Genomic DNA, 21,313 nt, shown 5'->3' with positions numbered 1-21,313 from the left:
GTGTATACGTATATCTATTATGACACGTTTCGATAAACGAGTTTAAACGTGTCTAAACGGGTTGACACGAATATAAACGTGTCATGTATGGATTTCCAAAACCTAATCCGTTTAATAATCATGTCGTGTACGTGTTATGATTTCGATGACACGAATCCGTTTAGACACGACACGATATGAATTGCCACCTGAATAGAGTAGAATTGAAATCTACTCCAGAACCAAATGAAATAGGTTACGTTAATCGTGTCTCACACGAAAGCCCGAAGTTTACGCTGGCGGATCTCTTTTCCCTTTCTCCTGCCGTTCCATATACGAAAAGTCAAAGTTAGAGCAAACTAAAAGACACATACCTCCCACCAAGAACCCAGCTTCGACTGGGTTTCTTGTTCTGTTTACTTCTTTTAATAACCTTTTCTTTTTTAATTTTCAATTTTCTTAATTTTTCACTTTTAGTGATACCATGATGTGGCAATTACAAATCTGCTAGAAAATGCAAATGCCACGTCAGTTACAAATCAGAATAATTGATGATTATGATATAGATCTGAAACGAAACTGAAAATTCGTGTTTTTTAAGGTAAAATAAATTGGCGATAGATGTGAGGGGAACTAGTAACTGCATACTTTTATATGTAATTTTCGCTGAAAAATATTCAGTAGACATCTGCATCTTATTTGATTTTATTTATTTTTAGTAATTAAAATTTCAGAACATATTTTATAAATTACCAGAACTGATTTGTATATATTTGCAAAATTAAAATTTCAAATAAAATTTCGAAAAATTCAGAAGGTATTCATTGATGACAGTATCTTATCAAATTATATTATTTTGAAGAATTTAAATTTCAAAGATTCGGAAGATTATCGCATGATCTTATCAATTATATTTACTTGTGCAATTAAAATTTTAAATAACTATGAAAATATAAGAACTAAAAATGGAGATAATTCCCATCTAGGCGTTGTAGATATACTTTTTCTCTTGTTAACATGAAATGAGGAAAAAAACTATCTATTTACTGTCAGAATAGTCTTGTCTAATTTTCAACTCCACTGTTCTTCGCTTTTTTTAATTTATATTTCTTTATAGAAAGTTGTAAACATGTCTACAAATATCTAAAGTTATTTATAAAATTTTATTCATATGTTTCTGATAAGTGAGAACAGATCAAGTCCGTCTCAATATTAGAAAACACAAAAGTTCTTGGAATTGGAGGGAACGGAATTACGAACTCAAATGTTCGTCATTATATTAAAGTAAGAGATATTTCTCAATTCCACAAATTAGAATTGCAAAAAAAAAAATGAAGAATAGTTGATGATGATGATGATGATGATTAAATACTGTAATATAAATTGCTTATTTTGATTAGTCATATTGACTTAGTGCGAAATCAATGAAAGAATAAATTAATTGACATAAATAAATAAATGAGTCTATTAAGAAAAGATAAAATAATAAATAAAACAATATAAAAGAAAGAGGACGTATGATCAAAACCATATGATCATCATTCATCAAAACTTAATGCTATAAAAATAAAAATAAAAATAAAAAATGCTGTTCGCCATCTGATCAAGGAAAATAACTATTAGGTAGAATGCCCTAACCTCCCCTCAATTTTGAAGAAATCACATTAGCCTCATTTGTTAAAAAATAGACACTCAGCTCCATTTGACTTATTTGATCAAGCTATTATTTTTGGAAAAAGTATCAATTGGGTTCTTAACTTATGAATTTTTCCTTTCAAGGCGATTATTTTTTATCAAATAGAGTAACCAAATTACCTAAAATATTTGTGTAAGGCCTCTTTGATATATTCTTAAAGGCCATAATTTATTATCGAATAAAGTAACCATATTACATAGAATATTTGTATAAGGCCTCTTTAATATAGCTTTAAATTTTAGAAATAAAAAATTGAAAAATAAAAATAAAAAAGAATCTGGTCAAAAAGGGGGGAGAAAGGCCTCCAGTAATGTTTCCAAGGGCAGTGGTCATTAAACGAAACAAACTCAAATAGCATTGAGTATAATACTCGTCAAAACAAAAATCAACTTCAGATACAAACTCACAATCACGTAGAACAAATTTGGATATTTAGAAAACCTGCATTTTCGGGCCCTATCAGATTTTTCCAAAAACCCAATAACCGAATTAAGTTATGAAATTGTCCGAAATTGAAATATGGTATTCAATTTTTGGGTTGGGTTAGGTCTCGATTTTCGGCTTTTTACTTTCATCGTTAGTGCCCGACAACTGGCCACCCCCATCCCTCTTTTTATTTTTCCTCTCTGATCGAAGATTTTAACTATTTTTATTATTTATTTTTGAATTTTTACTCAATAAAAATAAAAAAATAAAAATTATAAGGATAATGTATGAATATTTTATGCAATGGGAACCTTATTCAATAAAAAAAATAGTGTATGGACTTAAAAAGAATATGACCCTAAATAGTATTCTCCCAAAAAATAGTAATTTGGTCAATTAAGTCAAATGGGAATAAGTGCATATTTTTTTCGCATATGGGGTTAAGGGTCATTTCTCCAAATTACAATGGAGATTATTGCATTTCACCTTAACTATTAATAAGGGACTAAGCGAGGTCGAAATGGACTTTTTAAGTTCCACCATAAGATGTCGATGAGTTCATTTGGGAGTGTTGTAAGAGGTTAAACAAGCGATTTTCCGCCATGCTTTAAGCAGAAGTGGTGTTTTGTGAGTATTTTTAAAACCAAGGTTTTGACTAATTTAGCAAGTGTAAATGCAATTTTCTCTAACAAATTGATAGATGCTTATGAAAATTGATTTTGCTTATTATCTATTTTAAGCACCTAATTTCAACATTTTTAAATTGGTGACTCCCAAATACTTTAGTTTATACTGAAAATAACACTTATTTTTCAGTAATTATGTCTCAGCACTTTTCCATCCGTAACAACACTCCCAAACGAGGCTGAGTTGGAGTATAAACTTGTGTGATTCTTGGTTTTGCGGAATCTATACGCTGGTTTAGTACAACAAACAATCCCATAACAACCACAAAATCTAATTATCTAATTTATGAAAATACTAATTTTTTAAAGAAATTAAGATTTATTTACGATGAGTTTTATTTAATTTTTCGTGAATACTTTTAATGTTTATTTGAAATATTTATTTATTAATTAAATGTAATAATTTTAAGGGGTTTTTACTCCAAATGGCTCATGGTTTACCCATTTTGTCAAATCTATCATATGTTTTTTTTGTCAAATCTATCCCATGGTTTACTTTTTGCATCAAATCTATCCCGACGTTATCTTTTCCGTCAACATCTAATGGCCGTGCTGACGTGGCAAGTGGAGGGATAGTGGACCACACTTGCCACGTGGGCGCCACGTCAGCACGGCCATTAGATGTCGACGGAAAAGATAACGCCGGCATAGATTTGATGCAAAAAGTAAACCATGGAATAGATTTGACAAAACAGTTAAACCATGGGCCATTTTAGGTAAATTCTCATAATTCTAATCCCCTTCTCTTTTACATATTTATACTAGTTATTTTTCACCTTAATTTTTTTTAACTATACTAACCCGCACACGCTAAGCGGTGTGAGATTATTCTCATGTTTTATGGCTGTTTTTTACCTGACTTTTTGAATCCTTTTAGAATATGCTTATTTATTTTTTCTTAAATTCACTGTAGAAGATAATGGAGGAGAATCTTGAAGAAATAGAGTAGTAGGTTATTTTAAATTTTTTAGTTTTCAATTTCTTCCTTGGAAATAGGAAAGATTTTTGTAGTTAGTGTATATATAATAAAGTTTTACATCAGGAAAAGTGTGGGCGGTAATAAAATGAAGTTTTCCCTTGAATAATAATATATAAGATAAGTTTATATATATATATATATATATATCAATATATCCATAATACTTTCATCAATACAAACACGTGAAATATAGTTCAAGAAATTTAGTACTTTTTCCACTAAAAAAAATTTATCAAATTAATTGTGTTAATTTAGTACTTTTTCCAATTTTAGTACTTTTTCCACAAGAGATTTAGTACTTTTTCCAATTTTATTTGGATTGTTCTTTATTTTTAATTTTCTAAACTTCACAATCTTTTATGTAGTGTTATTTTTTACTTCGTCACATATATTTATAAAATTAATTGTGTTAATAGAATTCTCCAGTGTAAACATGTTTGGAAGGATGAGAGAGGTGCAGCCAGACAATTCAACTACCCATTATTTGAGTACTTACATCAAGTCAACATCCCTTTGTTAAGCCATGTGAGAAAAGGAGAAATCCCACAGTGGCAACCAAAGGAGAATTTCATGGTTTATATGGACTTAATTCCATCATTTACAATTCGAGTTTTTAGATTGGAAATTGGTTTAAGTCCTTATAAGCCCCATGAAAATTTAACATGGTATCAGAGAATTCGATGGGTTATATGAAACTGCAAACATAAGGGCATTTTCGTAGTGGGAGGACATTTCAACATACAGAGCTGAGCTGCCCTTTTCCATTCAGCACTACAGAGCTATTAACTTAGGCAATTTTTGGGGAGTTCGGATCAAGCCCGAACATCAAATGACATTTCTTGTGTGTTCCACCATATTCTGGTCACTTCTAGCCTCATTATTGATGCTAGATTTTTGTGCGTCCATGGATTCACTGAACCAATCCCAATCGATGAGTGAGGACGAGACGTTAATCTCCCCCGGAGGAAAGTTCCAGCTGGGGTTTTTCAGTACAGACAACTCGAGCAAACGTTATCTTGGGATATGGTTCTATGATATTCGAATTAGAACGATCATTTGGGTTGCGAATAGAAATAAACCCCTCGAGAGCTCACCAGGCCTTTTGAAGATCGAGCATGGGAATCTTGTCATCCAAAACCACTCCGGACAAGCGATTTGGGCGTCGAATACTCAGAATTTATCCTCAAGCAGCACAACTGCAAAGCTCCTTGATTCCGGAAACTTGGTTTTGAAATACGGTAACTCCGAAAGTTACCTCTGGCAGAGTTTCGATCATCCTACTGATACAATGCTGACGGGAATGAAAGTTGGTTGGGACTTCAAGGCCGGAATGGAGAAGCAACTTATGTCATGGAAGAGTGCACTGGATCCTTCTCTGGGACAATTCTCCTTCAAATTGGATCCCAGTGGATTTCCACAGGGTAAGATGTTCGAGGGCAACATCACGAGGTATTATTCTTGGAGATTGATTGCAATGTCGTAGTAACTCCTCCCCACCCCCCCCCCCCCCCCCCCCCCCCCCCGGCGATTGCATGGTGACTTCGTTTCCTATTATTGTCATTTTTCTCATATACAACTGCAACTGATCTAAATTTTGCGCTTGTACTTCTCTTTTCATAAATATGTATTGAAGTATATCACATATTAGGATTACTATGTTCTTTTTCCAATTATTCTGGTGCATGACATGATCGCAGAGCAAAATCAAATGCTATTAATGATTTAAATGTTACAGAAGATGATTTAGGGCAGTGACATGATAAAAGAAAGGTCTTGCAGTATCTATGTTAATGCCTCACTCCAGTTCCTGTCTTAACATTTTAACAGGTATAGGAGCTTTCCTCATTTCGGCAGTGTCCATGCAGCTTTCAGTTCAGCCTACATCCCGAAATTGGTAAATGGTTCTGAGGGAGCGTACTTCTCGTATGATCTTCGTGACAAGAACACATTGCAAAGATATCTCTTGAATTACACAGGCAAGCTCCAACATTACATATGGATGATCCAAACACTTGATTGGATGCTTCTATATGAGTTACCAAATGATTCGTGCGATGAATATGCAAAATGCGGTCCTAATGCAGTCTGCGTCGAAGCAAAATCTCTCCGTACATGTAAATGCCTTCCGGGTTATGTGTCCAAGTCAGCTGAAGGCTCAGACACGCTCAACCCATGGTACTCGGGTGGGTGTACATGGAAAAGCTCGTTTAATTGTTCAGGTCCTGAAGGTTTTAAAGGGGTGAAGGGGGTGAAGTTGCCTGATTTGTTGCTGTTTGAGATGAATACTACCATGACCCTGAAGGAATGTGAGAACTTTTGCTCGAGGAATTGTACTTGCACTGCCTATGCAAGCACAAGTGAAAGCACGGACAAAGACAAGACAGGCTGCGGGTTTTGGTTTGGAGATCTTCTCGACATAAGGGAAGCTAATGACAACTACAGGACTAATGAAATTTTCATCCGGGTTATTGCATCAGAGCTAGGTAACCAATAATGCCATTCATTTATGAGTCGTCCTGAATCGTCCTCGTAATGTTCTCACTTTATCTTCAAGATATTTGGATTCATTTTCTGCATTCTGAGTTATCTTAACAGAAGGAGATTCCAAGAGGACGAAGTGGGTGGTTGCTGTGGCAGTGGTTCTATCAGTATCTTCTGCAATGTTTTGTTTGTGGGCTTCCTGGACTAGAAGAAAAGGCCAAGGTACCTCTGTCTTCCCTTTACTCTGGCTGTCCTTGTTTGGTTTCAAAGTATGATTTTTAAAATCATACTTTAACTTAATTCTACCCATAACAAAATAAAATAATTCATATAAAGTCAAAGGGTGGGTCTCATTTATATCACTTTTTTTTCCACAACAAAACAAAATAACTCATACAAAGTCAAAGTATGGGCCCTATACATAATCATTTATACCACTCCTTTTCAAAATCAAAATCTGATTTTAAAATCCTACTTTGAAACCAAACGCAGCACTAATTTCCTGATGTGTTCCTTTTTCTTTCAATATATGTTTTTTCTTGGTGACAAATCTCTAATTTATATATACAATGCTCATTCTATAAACAAACTGTTGACAGAATTGTCCCATTATGACAAATATCGAACAATTGGTATTACATGCTTTTTTATTTTTTGACAGGGGCAAATGTTGATGTTCATGCTGAAGAAGAGGAGAATTTCGAATTACCTGTGTTCAATGCAGTCATGATTTCACAAGCAACTAACAATTTTTCCTGTTCCAATCAGATAGGGAAGGGAGGCTTCGGGCATGTTTACAAGGTCATCACTTATATATCCTTCTCTAACACATAACCTAATCAACATTTTATCAGTGCCATGTATTTATGTAAATGCTCTAATAATACATAAACAGGGTGAGCTACCAAATGGGCAAGAAATTGCTGTCAAGAGACTGTCAGAGACTTCTAAGCAAGGCCTCAATGAGTTCAAAAATGAGGTCATGCTGATTGCAAAACTTCAGCATCGAAACCTCGTGAAACTTTTGGGTTGTTGCATTGAAGGACGAGAGAGGATGTTAGTGTATGAGTACATGCCCAATGGAAGCCTGGACTCCTTTATATTCAGTCAGTGTGATTCTTTCCAAACATTGTAATATTAAACTTTATATTCTGTCATTATCAACTAAACTCCCAGAAATGTTTCACCAGGTACAATGGAAGGAAGTTGTTTAGCTTGGAGGAGGAGATTTAACATCATTGTGGGAGTGGCCAGAGGACTTCTTTATCTTCACCGGGATTCAAGGTTGACGATTATACATCGGGACCTTAAAGGTGGCAATGTGCTGTTGGACAACAAGATGAACCCAAAAATATCGGATTTCGGCATGGCCAGGACATTTAGGGAGGATCAACTCTTAGAGAAAACCAAAAGAATAGTTGGCACTTTGTAAGTAATTGGCCAGATTCCTGAAAGCTTCCGGCCTAGATATTCATAGTAATCATTATGTGAGCCTCTAAAAGTGAAACTACGTAAAACATATTCTTTTCACAATGAAAATGCAGCGGCTATATCTCACCAGAATATGCTGCAGATGGGATATTCTCAATAAAGTCGGACGTCTTCAGCTTCGGAGTGCTTGTGCTCGAAATAGTGTGTGGCAAAAGGAACAGAGAGTTTCACCATCCTGACCACCATTTCAATCTTATTGGGCATGTGAGCTGCTTAATTACAAGCTAGTCATATTTTATAGATGCTTTCCTGTGTGATTTTCTTTTATCATATTAGATTTGCAGGCGTGGAAACTATGGGTCGAGGGGAAAGCATATGAGCTAATAGATGGACGGATGGAGGATTCTTTCCCACTTTCAGAAGTTATGAGATGCATACAAGTTGGACTCTTGTGTGTGCAAAAATGTCCTGAAGATAGACCGACCATGTCCTCTGTGCTCCTGATGCTGGACAGCGAGACTGCAACACTTCTTCAGCCCAAGGAACCAGGCTTCTACCTGGAAAGGATCCCTGATGGAACAAAAATCATATCAAATAGAAGAGAGTACAGTGCGAATGAGATTAGTATAACTCTAGTGGATGGTCGGTAGAGTTGGGATCGATCTTTTGTCTTTTCCTATTGGCGTGGAAAATATTTAGCTTATGGGGATTAAACTGAATAATATTTACCTATCCTATTGCTCAATTGGGTCGAGTCGATTTTGACAGTGAGCGAGGAAGATGCAAAAATATGTGCTACATGATTGACAACTTCTTGTTTGATTTTGAAGGAACAGAAAGTCTCCAAGTGAACTTTCTGTTATGGCATGTGATTGGGTTCCATTTGTAATATATAAATGGTCAAGTACATACTCAACTTTCCTAATTTAGTTAGCGATAAAGTGTTCTGGTCCAATGAAGCTTTCTTCGGTGCTCTGTCTTCTTCCAGTCATTGTTAGCTTCTTCGTCAGCTTTAGCCATATTTGCCACTGTAGATTCGCTCAAGCAACCAACTTGCAGTCTTTTCTTGTTGTTGATAGAATAACCTCCTCATTTGACTGACATTTTGGAGATTTTAAGATTGTAATTATACTTTCGGATTTGGTTGGTTTTGCAAATTTGTACTTTGTGGGTAATCGGACAATCAATTGAATTCCTGGGATGGTTTTGGTTTTTGGATTTGAAGCGAACAAGGTGCTGTATTGAAATTACATTTTCAATCAAAGTCCAGCTTTTCTTCTGTATTTTGCTTTGGGCAAAACTGAAAAGGAAGTGTTACCCCAACCTCTTTTTTCCGCCTTTTTTAATATAGAAGATAATTGTTTTCTAGATAGCTTAAAAAAGGGGGATGAAGTCGAAAAATAGCAGTGGAGACAGCAGGATTATTTCGGAAGATTTTCTTTCTTGTTTTGGCGGGAGTTTGTTGCGACTCAGAGTGTATTCACACTACTAAAATACAAGCAATTAGTGAGGATTTAGCGTGGAGTTTGATCCCTCACTAAGTAGCCCTCACTAATCCGCCAGTAGCGAGGGAAACTTTGCAAAGGATCCAATTCCTGGCTAAGTCCCTCGCTATTCCATAATATATATATATATATATATATATATATCAAAGTTAGCGAGGAATCGACCCTCGCTAAATAAAAAAAAAGGTCGACTTTTGACCGTTAGCTGGATATCAACCCTTGCCTTACATTATCTGTCTTCCCCTCCCTCTCTCTTCGCCTTCTCCATTGCTGCCTCCAATCGATCTTCGACCCTCCCTATAGCGCATGGGCAACCTCTATGTGGCTCCGATCCTTCGCTTCTCTCTCTACCGACACCGAATTAGCTATTGCTGCCTCCTCTCCGTCCTGAGCTGCTGATCGGCTCTCTAACCCCGAGCTTTCGAGCTCTAGCTCCATCTCCCAATAGGGAGCTATCCTTATCTGCTCCTCCGTCCCTCTGAGCATGCACGAGCCATCCCTCTCCGTCCCACTTTGCTCTTCCGCAACCCTTTCCTTCACTCGGCCATACATCCTCCATCCCGAGCTCCTCTCGGCCTCTCCTCTCCATGCGCTAAACCTGCTGCCTAGCTCCTCTCTAGCAACTGTCATCCCATGTGCGGAAGCTATTGCTGCCTCCTCTCCATCCCGAGCTATCAGCCCTCTACCCGCAAGCCCCCGAGCTTGAGCTCGACTCCTGAGCTGCGTCTGCTTTGATTTGCTCCTCCCACCGAGGCCCTAGAGAGCAGATATGCTAATCTCTGCTATCTTCCTCCCGAGCTCTCCCCTCCGATGATAGAATTTATTAGGCGCACTAAGCAGTTTGCTGCATGACGCGGCAAAAGACGTGGCAAATCGGTATCTTGAGAAAAACAAGTTATGACGACCGTGTCTCGAGGGAAACGGCCTCCAGAGAAAAACTCACAGCCATTGGCTGTGAAAAGACGAGATTTAGGCCGAATTCCATCATTTAGGGTCTCAAACGAGCATTTTTATGTTATTTGGGCGTTTTTACAATTGTTGGAAAAATTTATGTCTTTCGTGCAATTTAGACCTTTTTAATTCTATTTAAGCATTGTAAAACCCTAGGGTTAAGGGAGTTATCTTTTAATCAATTAATAAAAATTGGAGCTTTTGTACTCTTTGCCCATTCTCGTATTTGATTCGAGTTTGATGCCGGTTTCCTAGGAATTCGAAGAATCAATAGGAGATTAAAGGTCGTAGTTTCGGTATTCTGCGGAATCAACGAATTTGCGATAGGTTACTCGTGTGCACGCTGTGTCAATTAGTATCAGAGTCGCGTCCGTTCTTGGATCAGTGATACCGCCCTAAAGAGCGATTAATCAACGTCGTGCTGTAGAGGAGGACGAGTTGTATCGGAGGATCGAGCGGATCATTGATACCCGATTGGAGCATATGCTGAACGTTATTGTGGATCGCCTAACCGAAAGGATAGGAGCGCTGATGGAGGCCCAGCAGGAGGTCGACCCGAGGCGCAGACGAGTCTCTAATCCGACTGCAGACTTGGAGGATGTCGAGTATGATTCCTATTCTGAAGGGAATGCGAATATATTTATCGAAGATGATCCATCTGATGACGCAATTTTTTTAGCGAGAGGCGATGGAGAGCCCGAGTTTGACGGGAATGATGAGGGAGATGACAAGGGTCATGACGAGAACTGGACATTCAATGAATTTGAGGGGAATGATGTCGGTGTCTTTGCTTCTGTGAAGTATGATGAAGACGACAAGGAGGCTAATGCAGTCTGGGAGGCCATCGACAAGAGGATGGACTCGCAAAGAAAATATAGGAGGGAGGCGAGGCTGAAGCAAGAAATTCAGAAGTACTGTGCCTCGAATCAACAGATGAGGACGAGGATATCATATGTCTTTATCGAACCAATCACTGGGGCAGAGTATTTTGAGTCAGAATTTTTTCCAATCATCTGTTCTGGAGCATGGGCTAACATCGGTTTCCGGTCAAGCATGAAAGATGTGTATGTTTGTGTGGATAAATTTATCTCTGGACTCCTAGGGCGAATCGAGGGCGAATTCTCTCCACCCAGGGAAGAATGATGCGGCGGAAGACGTGGCAAATCGGTATCTCGAGAAAAACATGTTTTGAAGAACCTGTCTCGAGGGAAACGGCCTCCAGAGCAAAACTCACAGCCATTGGCTGTGAAAAGACGAGATTTAGGTCGAATTTCATCATTTATGGCCTCAAACGATCATTTTTATGTTATTTGGGCATTTTTACAATTTTAGGAAAAATTTATATCTTTCGTGCAATTTAGACCTTTTTAATTCTATTTAAGCATTGTAAAACCCTAGGGTTAAGAGAGTTGTTTTTTAATCAATTAATAAAAATTGGAGCTTTTGTGCTCTTTGCCCATTCTCGTATTTGATTCGAGTTTGATGCCGGTTTCCTAGGAATTTGAAGAATCATTAGGAGATTGAAGGTCGTAGTTCTAGTATTCTGCAGAATCAACGAATCTGCGACAGGTTACTCGCGTTCACGCTGCGTCACTGCGGAAAATGATCTAAGAAAAATTATCTGCCAATGTTTAAAGTGCCAATTTAAATGACGTTTCATATATCCAGATGAAGTTCAACTTGATATGTACAAGAATGATTTCAAGCCAAACTATTGGTACTGGACTAATCATGGGAAGGAGTGTCCTAACGTTACGGAGTCATCCTCTATTGGATACATATCGGATCCTCTTGCACTGGAGGAGTTTCACAATCCATTAAATAGGTACAAAGACATGATCTATGATGCGATGGGACAAGTTATGGCCATGACACATGTTCAAGATCCTAATTCGGAAGCTATGAAATTTTACCAACTTATGGAGAATTATAACCAGCCTATATGGCATGGTTGAAAGCAGCATTCCGCCCTTTCAATTGCCGCCGGATATCTTAGTGCGAAATGTGACTATAATATCCCCCCAGCCAATGTGGATGACCTTCTCAGCTTACTACGAAATGAGCTAGCTCCGAAGATGAATAATGTCCCTAAGAATTTCTATAAGGGGACGAAAGAAGGAAGACAAGTCACTCTCGTGGAGGTCTACGAAAGAAACCATCAAAGGAGAAAGGATGGTACTTGGGTTAGCCCATATGCACAAGAAAATATGGTAAGTTGCAATTAAGATTGAAAGGACTTGCTTTTTATACTTAACGAGAACTTTGGCTTGTTGTTTATCAAATGTTATTGATTTATGGATGTTCTTTTTTTTTCATTATCTTAATAGGAGAAGTTCACTCAGGCTTCTCAATTTATTGGCACCAAGCTTTCTAATGATGAAACTTCCAAGCTTTGGGCGAAGACGGTCAAGACAAGCAAGAAGGGTCGTACACGTGGGATGAACTGGTATCGCTGTAATTCCACTAGCTCACTACCCACTGAATGTGGACCATTTGGCACAGTGGGGATGAGTGGCGCATTATGACGCACGCCTGAAATTTATTGCTAGTTGCATGGCTGAACAAATGGGAAAACCCCTTCTCGATACCTCTAGGGGGAAGCAACATTGTCAATAGTGGCATGGCAAGGGGGACGACGAGGATCATGCATATGATGATGATGATGGTGGTGATGGTGAGTAGGTCATTTCTTTTGAAGATGTGTTAAGTGTATAATGGTTTGTATGCTGATAATGCATTGTGGGTGGATAATGTTTGAATGTGTATTTGGTTTGTTAGTGGATAAAGTGGATAATGGTTTGTATGTTTGGTTTGTTTATCGATTCGTAGACTTGGTTTGTATGTGGATAATTGTTTTGTTTGTAGGTGAATGTGGTTTGTAAGTGGATATTGTGGATAATGGTTTGCATGTTTGGTTTGTCTCTTGATTAGTGGACTAGATTTGTAATAGGAAATATTTTCGGTATTTAGGGAAATAAAAATAAATAATAGTAGTATAAATGTAAAAGCATAAGTAATATAAATATATTTAATTGTAGTAAAATGACAAGTGAAATTTGATATAACTCAACAGTTAAGGAGATTGGCATAGATGGGTGAGGGGCAAATGTGCAAAGGGCAGCGAGAGGTCTCAGTTTTGAGAGGGGTTGAAGACGAAAGGTTTTTATTTTGTTTAAATTTTTTTAAGGGATCCCTTGCTAGGAAGATAAATGTATTTTTTAAAATTTATTTATTAATTAGCGAGGGATAATTGATTTAGCGAGGGACTATTGATTTAGCGAGGGATCTGGCCCTAGCTAATGTCGAGTATTTTAGTAGTGTCAAAAGGGAAATCTCCTTAGTTGATTTTAACATTGGATATATCTTAAGGAATATTTAGGATTTTGTATCTATATACACACACGAGAGGATGAGTTTTGGAAGACAACATGTGGGGGAATCACAAGTAATTTTCTTGGGAACTTCTTAGCTTTTTGGAGTGGTTATTAGAGTGAGGGAGTGGTGAAAGTTGACAGAAATTCTAAGACTCTTCTCGGTTGGGTCCTGCAACTAGGCACTAGGAGTGATTTTAAGTGTCGTGGTGTTCGTGTCCTTTCTTTTCAGTTAAAGTTCCTTTAAAATGCATGCTTCCGTGACAAACTAGTATGTTCATTATCAACCATAGCCACTTCCGCGTTGGAGGTTTGAGATGATTGGAATGTAGTCATCTTAGGCAAAATGGAATTAGCCCTAATATCCTCCAGAGGAGGATGGTTGGAATTGGTATGAAATGTGCAGCAGGTGGAAGATCGGGAGATGAAATTCCCATTATTAGGATTCAATTGGTAGTACTTCATATTCATGGTCTCACTGGCGGCCACCACACCCATGATGAGGTCGCTCGTGCTTCCTGCGGTGATCAATGGCACACTAGCCTGGGATATGGGGCTGCAGTGTGGTCCCCATTCCTGAGCTACAGCCATACATCAAGTCAACATATACATATTCCTTACCTGCCATGCAAATTTTTCCCCAAACCTCCAGAAGCTCAAAACTTATGGGCCGTTATATTATTGAATGTAGAAGTTGAAAGCACAAGGAAGAATACAACGGTTGACTTCCAGAAGCTTGCAAACATGATGGCAATTTCTTAGTAAGAAAGTTAGAAAACATTTCAACACCATCTTATACAAGAGATGCGCCTCCCTGTTTCATTCAACGCTACAGAGTTACTAATTTAGGCAATTTTCTCGGTGTTCAGATCAATCTTGAACATCAAATGACATTTCTTGTGTGTTCCACTGTATTCTGGTCACTTCTAGCTTCATTACCGATCCTAGCTTTTTGTGATCCATGGATCAACTGAACCCGTCCCAACCAATGACTGAGGGTGACACATTAATCTCTGCCGGAGGAAAGTTCCAGTTAGGATTCTTCAGTATGGACAACCCAAGGATCCAGCTAGGATTCTTCGGTATGAACAACACAAGGAACCGTTATCTTGAACATCAAATGACATTTCTTGTGTGTTCCACTGTATTCTGGTCACTTCTAACTTCATTACCGATCCTAGCTTTTTGTGCATCCATGGATCAACCGAACCCGTCCCAACCGATGAATGAGGGTGACACATTAATCTCTGCCGGAGGAAAGTTCCAGTTAGGATTCTTCAGTACGGACAACTCAAGGATCCAGCTAGGATTCTTCAGTATGGACAACACAAGGGACCGTTATCTGGGGATTTGGTTCTATAATATTCCAAGTAGAACGATTGTTTGGGTTGCAAATAGAGATAAACCCCTCGATGGCTCGCCAGGTCTTTTGAAGATTGAGCATGGAAATCTTGTCATCCAAGATAACTCCGGAAAAGTAATTTGGTTGTCAAATATTCTGAATCTATCCTCGAGCAGTATCAACACAAAGCTCATGGATTTTGGGAACTTGGTTTTGATATACGATAACTCGGAAAGTTATCTTTGGCAGAGTTTTGATCATCCTAGCGATACAATGTTGGCGGGAATGAAAATTGGTTGGGACTTTAAGTTCAGGATGGAGCAGCAACTTACATCATGGAAGAGTGCACTGGATCCTTTTTCAAGACAGTTCTCTTACAGAATGGACTCTCATGGATTGCCCGCATGCTAAGATGCTTCCACTGCTATTAATGCATATTATTCACAAAACTTGCAGGACTGCTAGGTTACTTTATTTCCTATGATTCTCGTGTTTCATACAAAAAGTCTGAAAGAAAACGGCCGACTAAATTTAGATGTATGTATATCATGGCACATCTATAGGAATTACTAGGTAAAAATTTCGGCTATTGTTGTGGTGGGGTTCCATATGAAAATTAGAAGTTTGAAAGCCAACTGAGAGAACATTTACATTGTTAAATGGAAGCGTGTCAAATAAATCCATCAGTACGCTTTCCCTCCACACATGGATCGGAATGATCGCATGATGGTCAACTGTGCACAATGATCCATTATCAGGCAAATAATTCGATATTAACCGTTTAGATGTTAGAGGAAAGAGAATCAATGCAGTGGCACTTGTCATCGACTTGTAGCAAGAAGCTCTGATTCAATCCTCGGTAGTAGCATTTCCCATGCCGCTACACCACTTAGGTCATAAAATTAATGTCTTGCAATTTTCGTATTCATGCCTGGTTTTGTTCTTCTCTCAACATTTTTACAGGTACAGGACCTTTCCTCATTTCAGCGGTATCAGCACATCTTTCGACTCAGTCCTCACATGGAAATGGCACATGGTTCTCAGGAAGCTTACTACTCATATGATCTCTGTGACCATAACACTTTGTCAAGGTATCTTGTAAATTACACAGGCAAGCTCCAACAGTACATATGGAACAACCAAGCACTTGATTGGGCGCTTTTATATGAGTTCCCGAGCAATTCATGTGATGAGTATGCAAAATGCGGTCCTAATACAGTCTGTATCACAAAGAATACTGTTTGAACTTGCAAATGCCTTCCCGGGGTACGTCTCCAAATCTGCTCAGGACTCTGACACTCTCAACCTCTGGCATTCAGGTGGTTGTACAAGAAAGAGCCCATTTAATTGCTCTGTTTCTGGAGGTTTTAAACGGGTGAATTGGGTAAAGTTGCCCGACTTTTTGCATTTTGAGATGAATAGTAGCATGCCCATTAAGGAGTGTGACTAAGTGTGCTTAAGGAATTGTACCTGCACTACTTATGCAAGCATCAGTGACAGCAGAGACAGTAGAGGATGCAGTTTTTGGTTTGGAGATCTTCTTGACATAAGGGAAGTTAACAATGATGATCATGGCAATGAAGAACTTTTCGTTCAGGTCGTAGAGCTGGAGCAAGGTAACCAGAGATGCAATTTCATTTGTTTCTGCAAGATTATCCAAGTGTACCAACTCATTTTAATGCATACCGACTCATTTTAACAGAAGTAGGTTTGACGAGGAAGAAGTTGATGATTGCTGCGACGCTGGTCCTATCAGTCTCTGCTGCATTGTTCTGTTTATGGGCCTCTTGGAGAAGAAGAAAAGACCAAGGTACCTAACTCTTAAGAAAATCATTAAGTCTGTCCTATGGCAACTCAGAAATTTCATTAGCTCCTTATAAGTTGCTTTTAAACCGGGGCAAAATTTGATGTTCATGCTGGCGGAGAATAGGGGAATTTCCAACTGCCCACATTTGATGCGGTAATGGCCTCATAAGCAACTGGCAGTTTTTCCTATTCCAATAAGATAGGGGAGGGAGGCTTCGGTCCTGTTTACAAGGTCATCTCTTATCCTTATCTGAAACGTAAATGTAATCAATAACTTATCAATCATGTATTGAGATCAATATGGTCTAACCAATATTGAGAAATTGACCTGACTTAAAGGGGACCAGCTCCCAAACGGGCAAGAAATTGCTGTCAAAAGACTGTCGGAGACTTCTCAACAAGGCCTCAATGAGTTCAAAAATGAGGTTACGCTCATTGCAAAACTTCAGCACCGAAACCTTGTGAAACATCCTCTCTTCTCCTTCAATGCAACATCCCTCACAAGGTTTCGGTGCTGAAGTTTTGCAATTAGCATGACCTCATTCTTGAACTCATTGAGGCCTTGCCTAGAAGTCTCAGACAGTCTCTTGACAGCAATTTCTTGCCCATTTGGGAGCTGACCCTGTTTAAGTCAAGGTGAATTTTTCACAATTAATTAGACGATTGATCTCAATTCATGATGCTTATAAATTATTGATCCCAATACGTTTTAAAGAAGGATAACGGATGACCTTGTAAACAGGCCCGAAGCCTCCCTCCCCTAGCTTATTGGAGTACGAAAAGTCATTAGTGGCTTGTGAGATCATGACTGCGTCGAAAGTGGGTAATTCGAAATTCTCCTCTTCTTCATCATGAATATCAGATCTTACCCCTGTTAAAATTAATAATTTCTTAGGAGTTTTCTGGGTTTAACATAGAAACAGAGATTTTTTTTTCTTGAGATATATAACAAATTTTCAGTCAAGTAAAAGGGAGGAGTTGTAGCCAAAAAGAGAATAGTAAAAGGGAGTAGTTAGGTACCTTGGCCCTTTCTTCTCCTCCAAGAAACCCATGAACAGACCATTGCGGAAGAGACTGATAGAACCATCGCCATAGCAACCACCAACTTCTTCCTCATGAAACCTACTTATGTTAGAATGACTTGGTATGCATTAAAAAGTAAATGATTATCTTGATACTTGGATAATGTCACACGAACAAATGAAATTGCACCACTGCTTACCTCGCTCTGAAGCTACAACCTAATGAAAAGTTCATTCCGGTAAAAATCACCTTTAATAAGTTCCCGTATGTCAAGAAGATCTCCAAACCAGAACTGACAGCCGGTCCTGTCGCTGCTGTCCCCAGTACGTGAATAAGCAGTGCATGTACAATTCATCAAGCACATCTTCTCGCATTCATTAATGCTCATGCAACTATTCATCTCAAACTGCGAGAGTTCGGGCAACTTAACTGGCCTCACCAGTTTAAAACCTTCAGAAACCGAACAATTGAAGGGGCTTTTCCTTACATAGCCGCCCGAGTACAATAGGTTGGGCGTGTTTGAGTCCCGAGCTAATTTGGATACATAGCCAGGAAGGCATTTGCAAGTTCGAACTGTATTCGCTACGACACAGACCGCGTTAGGACCACATTTTGAATACTCATCACATGCATCGCTTGGTAACTCATATAAAAGCATCCAATCGAGTGTTTGGTTGTTCCACATGTATTGTTGGACCTTGCCTGTGTAATTTACAAGTAACCTTGACAAGGTGCCTTGGTCACGGAGATAATATGTGCCGTAAGTTTCCTGAGTATTATATACAATTATCAGGCTGATGATTGACTCGAAATATGTCCGGATACTGCTGAAAGCGCTAAAATGAGGAAAGCCCCTGTACCTGTTAAAATGATAAGACAAGAACAGAGCAAGGCATGAACATAAATAATACAATGATGAGAACTGAAACTGGAGGCTGAACCATTTGGTTCCTAGGTGAGGGCGTGAGGCACTGCACTATGTCCCTTTCTCTGTGATATATATGCTTTCGAGTTTTCATCTAATTGGCCTAAAAACTTATATATATTTAATAATTACGAGAGATGATAGGGGGAGGTGAAAAAAGGGTCGTGGAAACAAAAGCTCTTTGGTTGAGGATACCTGCCACTACATTCATTCCCACGACAACTGCGGTCCTTCCGATCCATGCCTGAAGGGAATGTATACTTAATAATTTATTTGACACGCCTCAGCCTAACATGACAAATATTCTCTTAGCTTTTCCTATCGAACACTACTACAAAAATAGGGGAAAGGATCGGCTAGCTAGTAATCCTTAGATATGTGTCAATTATATAAATCAATATTTAGGAAAAGAGATCCACCAGTGTAATCTTTACATTTGTTGGCAGTTGTCTTTCGTCAGACTTTCATACGAAACACGATAATAGTAGGAAAGAAAGTAACCGAGCAATCGTAAAAGATGTTCCAAAAATATACATTAATACTTATGGAAAAATGATAAATACCGTGTGATGTTGCCCTCAAGCATCTTAGGCTGCGGTCCCCGGGGATCCATTCTGTAAGAGAACTGCCCAAGAGAAGGATCCTCTGCACTCTTCCATGACGTAAGTTGCCGCTCTATCCCGAGCTTAAAGTCCCAACCAATTTTCATTCCCGCCAACATCGTATCGGCAGGATGATTGAAACTCTGCCAGAGATAACTTTCCGAGTTATCATATTTCAAAACCATGTTTCCTGAATCAAGGAGCTTAGCGATTGTATTGCTGCTCGAGGATAAATTCCGAGGATTCGACGACCAAAACTCTCATCCGGAGTTGTCTTTGATGACAAGAGTCCCATGCTCGATTTTCAACAGACCCAGTGAGCCATCGAGGGGTTTAATTCTATTTGCAACCCAAACAATCGTTCTACTTGGGATATTATAGAACCAAATCCCGAGATAACGGTTGCTTGAGTTGCCTGTGCTGAAGAATCCCAGCTGGAACTTTCCTCCGGCGGAGATTAACGTGTCGCCCTCAGTCATTGGTTGGGATTGGTTCAGTGAATCCATGGACGCACAAAAATCTAGCATTTTATAATGTAGCTAGAAGTAACCATAATACAGCGGAGCACACAAGACATCTCATTTGATGTTCAAGATTGATCCGAACTCCCGATAGTTGCTCAACTCTCGTATATGACGGTGTTGAAATGTCTTCTACTTACTCAGGAAATGCCATTGTGTCTTGCAGCTTCCGTGTTGACATGTCTTCAATTACAAGATTATGACGGTATGGAAGAAAAATCAATGGTAGGAAAGGAGTATTTTTTGATGGGTCAGGAAAGGAATATGGTGACTTGAGGTAAGCAGTCAAGTAACTGATAATTAGCCTAAGAAGTGTGTGGCGCTGCTCTCTCGACCTTCCATACAATGAGACCGACATTTGAAACCCTTTTATCTTCTCGTTGAAATACGAGACACCCCAAACCTATTGGCCGATCGAGATTATCAGTAAGGCATAATTCCAATGAGTTTCAATAAAGACCGAGTACTGAGGAAGGGAATTTGGTGCAGTGGCACAAGTTGTCGCTTGGAACCATAAGGTCTCAGGTTTGATTCTCGTAAGTTGTGCCCCTTTTATTTAACTTTATTGTTTCGATTCCTGTACTAGGTCATAGGGTCTCTTATAACCCGAAAAAATAAAAAATAAAACTCTAACAACACAATTTGCCAGTTGCGGTCACATTTTTAGGTAGGAACAAGTACAATCTGATTTTCTTAGGGATCTATAAATCTATATCTATACTAGTAGTGGAGTCTGTACGTTGCACGGGGTAAAACGTGATTTATTTTTCCTTTTTGTTAATTATATTATATATCATACGCGTGTTTAAAAATTCGAAAAAAAGTCCAAATTGTTCTACAATTTCAAAACTCAAAAGTTTGTAATTTATTAAATATCATGTAACTCACAGTACACGCATATGATATATGCTATAAAAAATTAGAAAATATATTATTTTATTCAGATTTTATCATGAAACATCTTCTTAAGAATAACTTCCAAGAATTTTTAAAAATATTTTTATGAGAAATTATCATATAAATTATCTAAACTAAGAAAAGGGAGAAAATTCCATTCAGTGATCAATATTAGAGAAGTTTATAAAATTACAGTATGTTAATTTTTAATATTCAATATTAAAAATTAGAGAAACTCGAAATAATTTTTTATTTTAAAAGTTCAAAAATTTGTGATGTATTAAATATTATGTAATCAACGTTATATTATCAGTAAATTAAAAAAATAAATTTCGTTTTATTTGGCTCTTATCAGGAAATATCTTAGAAAGAATAAATCTTTTTTACTAAAAAATAAATCTTTTTTATTAATAATGATCATAAAATTTAAAAAATAAAAAAATTGAGAAATTTTCTTTCAGCAATTGAGCTTTCTGAGGCCGTCTGTTTGGGTGCACCATGTTCTTACTTTCATATATATATATATATATATATATATATATATATCTTATTTAATATGAAAGGGAAGGTATAGTGTGCTGCTGTAAATTTGTAATAGTGACCTCGGAATAGCACAGGATACTCAAACAAATCATCCAAAAACTTAAATCTATTTACTTTTGGAGAATTTTATATTTTTTTAGGAAATTTCT

The 21,313-nt window shown here is 38.0% G+C and overlaps 3 protein-coding genes across 8 annotated transcripts; 2 read left to right on the top strand and 1 right to left on the bottom strand.

Annotated features, from left to right (window-relative positions):
• The first annotated feature begins 4,484 nt into the window (after positions 1-4,484).
• Positions 4,485-8,545, top strand: LOC116203997 (G-type lectin S-receptor-like serine/threonine-protein kinase At4g27290). Of its 6 annotated transcripts, none has more exons than XM_031536004.1 (8): positions 4,485-5,215; positions 5,594-6,249; positions 6,362-6,469; positions 6,909-7,048; positions 7,143-7,353; positions 7,438-7,675; positions 7,792-7,942; positions 8,015-8,205. In XM_031536004.1, the coding sequence occupies exons 1-8, from the start codon at positions 4,596-4,598 to the stop codon at positions 8,060-8,062; spliced, it is 2,172 nt and encodes a 723-aa protein (XP_031391864.1). In that variant the 5' UTR covers positions 4,485-4,595; the 3' UTR covers positions 8,063-8,205. The 6 variants fall into 6 exon arrangements, 5 of the variants coding, with proteins under 5 accessions (XP_031391864.1, XP_031391867.1, XP_031391868.1 ...); XM_031536007.1 differs by having other exon boundaries at positions 7,821-7,942; positions 8,023-8,162; XM_031536008.1 differs by having other exon boundaries at positions 7,821-7,942; positions 8,015-8,153.
• Positions 8,546-14,466: 5,921 nt separating this feature from the next.
• On the top strand, positions 14,467-15,258 carry LOC116204299 (S-locus-specific glycoprotein S13-like). The gene has a single exon (XM_031536392.1). It carries the CDS (start codon positions 14,467-14,469, stop codon positions 15,256-15,258), a length of 792 nt encoding a protein of 263 aa, XP_031392252.1.
• A 179-nt stretch (positions 15,259-15,437) lies between these two features.
• LOC116204000 (G-type lectin S-receptor-like serine/threonine-protein kinase At4g27290) lies at positions 15,438-20,033 on the bottom strand. Its single transcript, XM_031536011.1, has 2 exons — positions 19,165-20,033; positions 15,438-18,536 (listed from the first exon to the last, which is right to left on the bottom strand). The coding sequence occupies exons 1-2, from the start codon at positions 19,386-19,388 to the stop codon at positions 17,888-17,890; spliced, it is 873 nt and encodes a 290-aa protein (XP_031391871.1). The 5' UTR covers positions 19,389-20,033; the 3' UTR covers positions 15,438-17,887.
• Positions 20,034-21,313: the final 1,280 nt, after the last annotated feature.

The sequence above is a fragment of the Punica granatum genome, chromosome 4 (assembly GCF_007655135.1).
Source record: "Punica granatum isolate Tunisia-2019 chromosome 4, ASM765513v2, whole genome shotgun sequence".
NCBI lineage: Eukaryota > Viridiplantae > Streptophyta > Magnoliopsida > Myrtales > Lythraceae > Punica > Punica granatum.
This window is presented reverse-complemented; position numbering and strand designations above follow the sequence as displayed.